The sequence below is a fragment of the Aegilops tauschii genome, chromosome 4, assembly GCF_002575655.3.
Source record: "Aegilops tauschii subsp. strangulata cultivar AL8/78 chromosome 4, Aet v6.0, whole genome shotgun sequence".
Taxonomy (NCBI): Eukaryota; Viridiplantae; Streptophyta; class Magnoliopsida; order Poales; family Poaceae; genus Aegilops; species Aegilops tauschii.
In genome coordinates this window covers 301,445,285-301,456,183 of record NC_053038.3, presented here as the reverse complement: position 1 = coordinate 301,456,183, position 10,899 = coordinate 301,445,285, and the positions used below count along the sequence as shown (strand labels likewise).

Sequence of the window (10,899 nt, the reverse complement as noted above, 5' to 3'; positions counted from 1 at the left end):
CATCCCCGTGACGTAGTCACCTGTGTCTGGTAGACGATGATGGATGTTGACACATCGAGAGGTCTCTAAGAATATTTCTCCATCGTCGGAGGAGAAAATCCCACTCTCGCGCTATCCGGTCACTTGTCAAACTTTCCGGTGAGCCTGAAAGTTGTCATTATTATCACCTTGTTACAAATGAAATTTGAGCAACCCCAAAGCCCATCGTCTGGTAGGAAGTGATCAAGACACTCTCATGGTCTGAGGAACTAAAACACATGTTAACACTCCATGTTATAATAGATAATTCCAGACGATATAATCACAAAGTATAACAAGCAAGTATTGGGTCAATTCAATATGATTTTTCTTCTAACGTCATACCCTCAATGTTGTTTTAGGACTATCGTTACCCTTAACGATATCCTAAGATCCGGGAAACATGATCACCAACAACACTTGAGCCAGTCTTAGAGGCGAGACCGGGAACCTATTGTTTACCATTTATCATTTCACACGCGCATATGAGTTTTCCATTGAATCACATACTCCAGGATCATAGCAGTTATAGCATGAAATATAAACTCTTAATTATGAATAATGGAAATATGATAATACAATATTATTGTTAGGGCATATTTCCAACAGAACCTTGAAGTTGAGGAAGTACCCAATTTGCAGGTTGTGAGTTGCGACGAAGGCAACGCACCCTCGATCAATGGAAAGCTTCCCACTAGCATCCCGGAGCTGGATCTAGTCGAAGACAATTCTTGGCTCAAAACGATCTCCTTTGGCATGACACTCATGTGCGCCAGGAAAGTATCAGTGATTCAAATAGATTCCAACTCAGGTGCTAGAACTACCTTGCAAAATTGGGTTGGACCTTCGTTTTCATGGATATGAGATATCCAGGTTGCGGAGTTGCAGCGCCATAACTCGGAGCTCAAGAGAGAAGCAACAAATAATTGTGGACGGACAACAAAGTGGTGAGAGTTGACTCACAAAAGGATAGGGATGTGCTGGTTGGAGCAGGATATTTCCAGAGAAAGGTAGGACCATAAGAGCACAATAATTTTCAATATGTGTATGATCCAATGGCTGTGCACCAAGACGATGCATCGGTTGGAACCGTCAGTGGATTGTGAATGCTTTTATTTGTCGGCACTCACCCGACAAATAACGGTGGGAACGTCGACCACCTCCTCTACCGCCAGATGAATTTTTTATCGTGCAACATACACTGACTACTATTACATGCAATAGCTTTTCAGCGTGGCCCATGTTTTGCTCGACTGCTTTTCTATGTTGCAAACCCTCTCCTTCAACTGTGCGCCACGTGCCCATGTTGGACATGCACCACCACTCTCCCGTTCTTATCTTGAACAAAGATAGCGCAACCACACCTTCCCCCCGAGCCTCATCTCCGACCTCTAGGTCCCTCCCATGGACGTGCCTCCCTCAAGCACGTATCCAAATTGTGTGTTGCGCATAACAAGAGAGATGATCCATGGTCGAATGTAGTTGTTGCAAATACGGTTGCCTGTTGTGAGCTCGGGGAGAGGGTGAAGTTGCGACCATGGACACCGGCCTACTACGCGCTCGGGGAGGCAAAGTTGTGACATGGTCGGATCTCGTTGCTGCAAACCGAAAGGCATGGTGCAAGTGTGAGGGAACATGCATTGTCGAGGATGTTGTGACCGCAATGCTGACGATGTTTTATGACAGTGCTACGGTTGCAACATCCGCTGTGTTGCATCGATAATGGTGGTACTACAGCAAACGTAGCGCTTGGCGGACTATGGCGCCGCACTCGGCGCATGTTGCGGTCGCAACACAACCAAGTTGCAAATGACAGAGAACTTTTTGGAAGAGCGGAACACGACTAATGTATCAAACACCGAGCGCAACACCAACCATGTTGCAAACAGTTGGGCGCTATCTCTAACGCAACAAAGAATAGACTGCTATCTTACGTGTCATCCAATGGTTGTAAAGGCGGCCGATCAGATCCATAGATCATTTGGCCAACACAAGCTATTTTTGCCGAGACTTCAAACGTGGCATTTATTTTAAATATCAAAAGAAATTAACTAATATTGTACAAGGTATTTGTTTGAGACTTCAAACGGGCCATATGATATATACTATGCGAGTCCACTCTAGTGAATGGAATCTATGTATGCAATTGCTGGCTTGAGTGGACTAACCAACATTATTGGAATTAAAAAATATATCTACTGTACTAAAATTGGTAGAGCCGCATAGTTAACTCCCCATGATTAGATTCTTAAATATAACATTAACTAAACACGTTATCAATTATGGCCTTCCCCGGAATACAGGTGCTTTATGAGATGTAGTGCATGAAAAGATCCATCAACTAAACTCTTTAATGCATAGATGATTAGATATGTTTAGTTAAGCTTTCTTCATTTAATTATTTCGCAACTAAACTCCTCCATGCATAGGTATTTTGTACAGATCCACGCGTTTGACATCATTTCTTTATGGGTCACCGAGTGCTATCTCCTCAATTGCTTACAACAACCTTTTGCTTATGTGACGTTCTTAGCAAATATACACCGTGAAGCACAGGAAAGGACCTAATAATGTCGTTCCTCAAGATTTAGCGTAAATGTAAACTGATCAACAATAACCTATTACATAAACGATCTTGATGGCTCAATTCAAGTCATTTATGCTCTAGAGCTGCAAATGTGAGGGTCACTGTGGCAACATGACTTGGTCTTGTTAATGGTTAGGCATGCACTAAATTCGCAATCAGTTAATCTAGACCGCTGGTTCAAACCAAGGGGAAAAACTTCACCAAAAGAAGAATGATCAAGTACCCGGCTAGCATAATAAATGAGAAGTTCACGAAATTTTGCAGGGGCACGCAGGTTCGGTAGCACGCACCTGCCAGCTCTACCCGGCTGATCAATTGCCTCGTGATCCGCAAAGTGGTTGGATCCCGCATGAGGGCACAATAACTTTTTAGTTTTAATTTTTGAAACTTACGATTTTGTATCTGAATGTTGGCCGTTCATATCAAGTTTCAGTGCTGAAATTTTAAGCATACATTTTTGTTGTTCACATGTACTGAAACTTGTGATTTTGTCGGTCGCTTGTACTAAGTTTCAAAACTTGAAAAAAAAATCAAAAACTTGTCAGAACGTATTACAAATGGATCTTATTTGAAAGCTCTCATCACAAGAAACATGAATATGAAAATAAGACTTAATTCAAGCTCTTTTTCTTCAAAAGTTATCAAAGATTGGAAACCAAAAGTCAAAAAAGAAAGCACGCGCGAGGGGCTGGGTGCAAGGAATCCTCTCCGAGAAGTTCAGGGATGTGTACTCCTATGTCATAGAAGAACTCGAGGTCCCACTTGCTCCTTCTTTTGTGGCAAACCAGAACGTGGACGACAAGCCGCCTACCTACATGATCGAGCCTAGACTTGTTCTTTTCATGCTTGCATACATTTGCTTCGCGTCGCATAACCGCAGCATGCGCCGAATATGCGTGGAGCGGTGTACACATAGTCGCGTAGCCCCAACCCAAGATAACATATTCTAGGACAAATTCTCAAAGAACAAAAGACATATTCTAGGACAATGAGAGCACGGGCAGCTAGGGGCAAAATGCCATCATATATATCATGCACAATCGCACATCGTCGAGCAGACACAAACACATAGCACTTCCCATTGCTCCTTGCTCCAAATAACCACGCACTGTACATATAGACACGCCGACATGTCGAGCTCCGAGATGGAGGACTCCTCGCTGAGCAGCGACATCAGGTTCTATTCGTACGCGGTTCTCGCGTCGTTCGGCGTGGCGGCCGTCCTCGTGGTGTGCTTCTGGCAGCTGTACAAACTCACCGTGTCCGCGCGCCCGCAGGACATGCTGCCCGTCTCTTCCTCCTCCGGCAATGCGGCGGCGCTGAGGCTGGGGGACGTCTCGGCGCTCCCCGTGTTCGTGGACGGTGGCAATGGCGACGGCGCCCCTGTGGGCGTGGAGTGCGCGGTGTGCCTCGCGGAGATGACGGATGGCGAGAGGGGCCGGCTCTTGCCGCGGTGCGGACACCGATTCCACGTCGAGTGCATCGATCGGTGGTTCCGGTCCAACTCCACATGCCCGCTCTGCCGCGTCGCGGTCTTCGGCGAGCCGAGCACGCTGGAGGCTCAAAAGGGTGCCTCCTTGTCTGTGCCCGTGGTTGTGTTGCAAGGTTGAGCGCGTGCTTGTGTTCTCAATCCTTTTTTTCTCTCCTTTTATGATTGTCTGTGCTGTTCATGGAACTGTTCGTTTTGTTCAATTTGTATAAGGAAATGTCATATTCTGTCCCAAAGACATATTTAGCTCACGCTCTTTTACACTCTTTTATGTTGGGACGTAAAAGATCAGGGCTATGCATGTAGTCTCATCATGTACTCAAGTTCCCATGTCATTACTTAAAAAAACAGTACCCAGGCCGGGGCGGGGCGTTTTGGCTCCTGGGTCATGGGCTCGAGAGTGAACTGTAAATTCGTAGAAATAGTAAAAATATTTTTTTAAATCCCAAAAAAATTCTGGTGAAAGATGCTTGAGTACGTGATGTTCGTGTAAATATTCAGCGTATTTGGACATTTGAAGAGTTCTCAGCAAAAAAGATAAATTTAGGGTATGTGAAAAGATTTACTGTTTTACACTGTTCGAACCTGATTTTTTTTTTGCCGAGAGCTACTCAGATGTCAGAATGGGTTGAAACTTTTCACGGACATCAAGCACTCAAGCATCTTTCGCCATTATTATTTTTTAAATTTTTTAGTATGTTTTGAATTTACTATTCATAGAGTGCAGATGAGCTCAATAGCTGAATTGAATATTTACCAGGTCAAAACCATTTTTTTTTCTTCTTTTGCCTTACCCAGTCCAATGTCTTCAGAAGCATTGGTGCATCGGCTCGACGCAAAGACCGAGAGGTCATCGCCGCGATGGGGAGATCGAAAGATCAACAACCATGTTTTTCTCCCCTTTATAGCCATCCAATGAAAGTTTTCTCACTTCTCGGTACATGCATGAACTTTAGTACTCATTCCGATCCATATTACTTGTCGCTCAAACGGATGTATTTAGACGTATTTCAATGGTAGATATATTCTTTTGAGCGATAACTAATATGGATCAGAGGGAGTATTTCAAATCGCATGTTCCTTTAGGTCATTAACTTAGAAATAGTGGCCACATAATTAACGGAAAAGCCAGGTGAAACCAATAAAAAACCTGAATCACCCGTCATAGAACATAACAGGAAAACTGATTTCAACTGATACAAACTATCAAAAGAGCAAGTGTGTTGCAACAGAAAAAGAAAATACCGCACGACCCTAACCCAATATCCATGAGTCAAGATCCCAGTAGGTCTTGCCAAGGCATCTCTCTCAAGGCACAAGATGAGAAATCCGTTATCTTTTCATGCAAGATTTTGCTGACGCGTGCATGCAAGGTTTTGTTGAGGCATGTATGCACGGTTATGGACGGTTTCTTTCGTCTCCAATTTGGCTTTGCTGAGGTGTCCATTTGCAATTTGGGTCGGTGTCGATAGGAAAGAAAGATGGATCATGCGCTATTGATTAAGGTTGCACCATAAATAGCATTTTTAAAATATTTAATAGGTAAAATAACATCATATTCAAATTCTACACATTTTTAACCAGATTTCATATATAACATGTTAAAATTGGAGTAATGTTTTAAAAGATATGCATTTTTAAAAAAAAATTACTATTCATTCTAGATGGACTGCGGGTTAATTACAGAAACGGTAGTTTTTATCGCTAAAACACAAAAAACGATTTTTTTCGGTCATTTAATGGTGGAGTGCAAGTTATTTACCAGAAAAGCGAGGGGGTTTCTATAAAACGGTAAAAACAGGTTGTTTTCTCACTTAAAGGTGGACGGCCAGTTAATTATCAAAAAGAGAGGGGTTTTTCTATAAAAATGTGTGACGTACGGACAGAAGCACTAATCCCCTTATTACTAGATATAGATTGGTTGCTCTTTTTTTCCGCGAAAGGGTCCCAAAGTCATAAGTTAAGTATCATAGGTCCTTACAAACACTCCCATATAGAAAAATAAAATTACATTTAAATCATTGGGGTGTCGAAGTCTTCTTCCTTCTACATCCACCATCGACCGCCACCAGCATAGCTTGATGCAGCCTCTGGGTCTCTTCCCCAGCGGAGTAAACTTTTTAAAAGCCCATGAGCTGGAAGAAGCATCGGTCGGGAAGTTATTGATGTAGGACAAGAGACGCCGTCGGATGCGATCTGCGAAGCAACTTGCTACCCCAGAGAAGAAAACGCCTATAAGGGCACGTAGAAACTTTGAAAACCGCGAAAGTCGGCTGAATCCAGGTGGATCCACCAGAAACCTAAACCGATCAGATCTCAAAAGATCCGCCGGAGACACAACTACATATGCCCTTCACTGGCGATAAGCACACCAACAGGGTAGGGAAAGGGCAGGGAGAACATTATTCCAACACTGGGGCAACACAGTTGCCTCATTACCCTAGATCGAACATGTAGACTCCCTAAATAAAACTAGAACAAAATTCATCCATGCCGCTGCACGCCAGGTCCGAGATTGATGTCGATCTCGCCGCTGTCTAGGACCATGCACCAACACCCCCTTCTCTAATGACCTAACCAGGCTAGACCTTCTTTGAATATCGCCACGTTGCAACACAAACGCCGCCGTCAAGCATTACATGCTAGAGACCACAACTCGCCTACACATCCTTGGCGCCGACCCACAGCAATCCACCGAACCCTCCATACGAGGTCCCCACGATCAGCAGCCTCCCCGCCGCCGTCGGCGTCGCACACGCTTTCTCTGGCGGCACACCCAACGACGGCGAGAGAGGTGGAGGGGATGGAGTGTTGGGAAAATCGGCGCCTTTTTTATTAGACTGATCCATGAGTAAATAGTAAGCATGGAAAATGCGGCATGCAACTCATACCGATACCTAAGCATGTGAGTATGTATAGTACATAGAAACAAAGCATCTATGAACACAGTATATACGGCTAGCACATGAATGAGTAAATGAGGGATGAACAGATGATACCCTTCAGTTGGCTAGGCCAATGCGGCGGCGGCGGCGGCAGCCTTGGTGTCGTCTGTGGCCTTCTTCTTGGCCGCGGTGTCGTTGACCATGGTGTCGATTGAGGGGAAGTAGTGAAGGCAGAGGAGGACACATATGAGGTCTGATCGGGAGCGGTCGCGTCGAGACGCTCGCCAAAAACCTTATGCCGTTCTCCCGGGCAGGATCTCAAATGACAGGGTTCCGGAGGCATCTGCTCTTGATATTAGTTAACCATCCATGACCAACAAAAATAAGGCTCGGTTCAGCGGAAGATGAGGAGCACGTGTGTGCAGCTCCTCTTCTCAAGTTCCCAATGGCATGTGGTAGAGCAACCCTTATAAAAAGATCTCACTCTCGCTTCACTAGCAGTATGATACTAAACTTCTCACCACTTGACATGCACCTAAATAGGCCTTAGAGATTAATCAAGGATTATTGTCTTATATGGGCCTAAGCCCATCTATAATCCAACATGGAGTGGCATACCCGCCTCCGCCTCTCTCGCGGTGGAAACGTTCCGTGAAAGATGGTATCAAATTGGCTGTTCTTCTTTGACATTTTAGGCAATTGATATAATTTTTTTTTGCGGGTGGCAATTGATATAATTAAAAACCTCATAATGCACTACAAGAGACAAAGAACTTTGGTCAGCAGAAACCCCTAACATTAAGAATCGTTCCAAGGACGATGGAGCTATTACATAAGTACAGAAGAAAATCTCAAGGGTGTCATGATATCTTTCATGTCGAGTTCTGAAAGTCTCTGCATAATTTAGAAAATATTGGTCAGCTGCCGAAGCCAGTAGGCCACGTGGGATAAAAAATTCAAGAGCTAGCTGGAGCTAAACAACTCAACATGATCGCACACTTGTACTAGTGCCACTACTTGTCAGCTGTCATTTGTCAGACCGTGCTAACTAATCAGCGTTTCAGGGCAATATATTAGGACGCAAGACTTATTAAGTTATCGACCGCCGATCTTGACAATATGTAATCGCAAACAAAAGGATTAAAATTATTAGGAGTTGCTTCTCTTCAGATTCTTTCGAGAGTGGAAGGATTCCAACCCAACAGCATGGCACTGGTAGTAGCCCAAAACTCATGGACGCAATCATATTAATCACACTACCTTCACAAGAGAAAGACTTCTCTCCTCCAATCGAAGTCGAAGCTAAGGAACGGCGAACGGTCGACCAATTAGGATTAACGACATGATGAGCATAAACTAAGATTTTGCCCGAAGAGTTAGTGAACCACATTACCATAAATACATAAGACACCATTCCTTGTCCTCGGAGAGGTAGCTGGGTCGCATCTCTGCTGGGATCTGGCTAAGCTTAGTCTCCTGCAGTGCAGTAACTACCACACAGGAGAGATGGAGGGCGGGGGCATTTCTCCAGTCTCGTCGCCGTCGCGGGCAACCGGCGGGCAGGTCAACGGCCGCGCTTGGTCGGCCGTCGCGGCCGCCAGCGTCGCCCTCATCCTGCTCTACATTTTTTGGCGGTTCGTATGGCAGGGCAAGAAAGACGCGCCGAGGAACGACGGCACCGGCGCCGCCACCTCGTCCGCTCCACCGTCGCCACCTTCATGCCCGTCGCACGTGGCTGGCGGAACGAGCGACGGAGAACGCGGCGAGAACGAGAGGACGCAGCTCCCGGTATTCGTGCACGTGGCCACGGAGAAGGCGGAGGAGTGAAGTCTGTTTTAAACCTTGAAATTATAGAGCTCGTCGGAAATAAACCCTCACCTCAAAATATCTGAAGTTTGTACCCTGTATTTATCATCCCGGTCTTATCCCGACCCTATGCATCAGTTTAGACCAATTTGGCACACCGAGAAAAAGATAATCCACTGGGATAACTTTCTACTCTCGCTGACTAAGTGGACCCACATGTTACATCCATCTTCTCACTTGATATATCCAAGACATACTCAGCATAGCCTCAGGCCAGGTCGTCGCCCTCGTCGACGCAGCCGGCAACGGCATGACTTCATGTCTTCAGCGATGCAATCAGGGACGTTTGGTGCCATTGCTAGCCACCCCTACGACAACGTGAAGCTCGATCGAGCAGCCGAGCTCGTTCGTGGCCAGCATGGGCCTGACCTGGACGGTTCGCTCCTCCTGCAGATGCAATGCGGCCAGCTGTGATGGCGCTTCTCACCGCGGCGAAAACCTCATGGAGGACAAACAACGACCACTTATCACAATCATCACATCCACGTGCACGATCGCACCAGGGACGAGGTCGCAGGTCTGCGTCCATGGAGAAACATGAAGTTTTTTTTTGAGAAACATGAAGTTGTTCGTTCATGAAGCTTGTATTTTTTCGCCAGTGCCGCCGGCCGGCGTATCCGATCAGGAGCTAGCACCGGTCTGAAGATTGGTTCGAACGTTTCTCTATCTATTGTAGTAAGTACTAGAACTAGAATTTGTACTAAGCACTTGGAGCATAGTCGCATCCGTTGCAAGGATTGAATTCTCATTTGTGCAGACTGGCTATGCGCTGATCAGAGTAGCATCCATAAACTTGTCGGACTCGTTCTCCTTGCTTCTTCCTGCTGCTTCATAAACGACAGCGCCAGCAGTGCGAAGCAATACGGCGCAGGCGCGGCTGCGTTCGGCAGAGCTTGGCGGACACCGGAGCATGGCCGTAGCATTGGAATCGGAGAACTACAAGGCGAGTACGTATTGCCGTTCCGCCGCGTCAGTGGCTTCGAGGCGCCTGCGCTGATTCCAGGAGAGAGGAAGGGACTGGGACAGAGGATGGATATGGCATGTGGGGGGTAGAGATATAAGTGAGAGCAGACTTTGATCCTGTGTGGGATGGATCTTTTCCCGGTCTGCCAAACAGGTTAAGGGTCGGAATTAGACCGGGATCATAAATACAGGGTACAAATTTCAGGAATTTGGAGATTAGGGTTCATTTTCAACCACATCTACAACCTCAAGGTTGAAAACAGACTTCACTCGAAGGCGGAGTGTGCGGTGTGCCTGGTGGAGTTTGGGCTCGGCGAGATCGGGCGGCTCATGCCGGGCTGCGGCCACGGGTTCCACACCGCCTGCATCGAGACGTGGTTCCGGATGAGATCGACATGTCCGCTCTGCCGCGCCGCGGTGGTACAAGAGCGGATCGCCGTTGATCAGTCTCCACGTGGCGCGTGGTAACTCGTTGCATAACGAAAATGTTGATAACAAGCCATTGTTTATCATGAATCTACTTTTGTTTATGTAATAAACGAGAAAACAAGCATATATTTAGTCCATTATATAGTGCAGGCCAATGTTGACCCAAATCGTTCCTTTTGAGTTGAGAATTGATTTTAGTAAAATGCTACTTTCTCTAGAGCATGAAAATTGTATTAACTCTGTTAAAAACTCAGAACAAAAAATGGTGTCCAAATGCCTGCTTGAGATTGTGTCGTGTGCGTCTGTGATTTATCTCTTATATAAGACACGGATGCCGCCATTGCTCACGGGCAACAGCCCTAGTTAGTCATGTTTAAGTGGATTGATGTGAAGTGTTGATCTAGAGATGGACGGCCAAGAAAAGAAGATGGCCTCACCACGCCGAGAAAAGAAGATCGTCGGGGAAGTCGCCAGAAAGCTCGGGAATGGCGGCGACGGTTCAAGAGTGGATGAACACGATGCAGTGGTCCTCGGCGACGACAGAGTGGACGACGGTGATCAGCTCGACGTAGCGGAGCTCCTGGTGGCGGCAGTTGCTCTCGTAGTCGACAAAGTTGGCGGCTACGGCTCGCCGGAGTTGTTGATGTCGGCGGAATCTTCCG

At 46.1% G+C, this 10,899-nt stretch overlaps 2 protein-coding genes across 2 annotated transcripts; both read left to right on the top strand.

The window, feature by feature from the left end:
- The first annotated feature begins 3,672 nt into the window (after nucleotides 1-3,672).
- LOC109740646 (RING-H2 finger protein ATL64-like) lies at nucleotides 3,673-4,330 on the top strand. The gene has a single exon (XM_020299702.3). It carries the CDS (start codon nucleotides 3,736-3,738, stop codon nucleotides 4,213-4,215), a length of 480 nt encoding a protein of 159 aa, XP_020155291.1. The 5' UTR covers nucleotides 3,673-3,735; the 3' UTR covers nucleotides 4,216-4,330.
- A 4,155-nt stretch (nucleotides 4,331-8,485) lies between these two features.
- LOC109740651 (RING-H2 finger protein ATL17-like) lies at nucleotides 8,486-10,276 on the top strand. Its single transcript, XM_020299707.1, has 2 exons — nucleotides 8,486-8,794; nucleotides 10,085-10,276. Exons 1-2 carry the CDS (start codon nucleotides 8,486-8,488, stop codon nucleotides 10,274-10,276), a joined length of 501 nt encoding a protein of 166 aa, XP_020155296.1.
- The last annotated feature ends 623 nt before the right edge of the window (nucleotides 10,277-10,899 follow it).

Bases quoted from the DNA above. Each gene is read 5' to 3' on its own strand.
- LOC109740651 (XM_020299707.1), top strand. From the start codon at position 8,486: ATGGAGGGCGGGGGCATTTCTCCAGTCTCGTCGCCGTCGCGGGCAACC. The intron at 8,795-10,084 runs GCGGAGGAGTGA...CTTCACTCGAAG, and splicing joins TGCACGTGGCCACGGAGAAG to GCGGAGTGTGCGGTGTGCCT.
- LOC109740646 (XM_020299702.3), top strand. From the start codon at position 3,736: ATGTCGAGCTCCGAGATGGAGGACTCCTCGCTGAGCAGCGACATCAGG.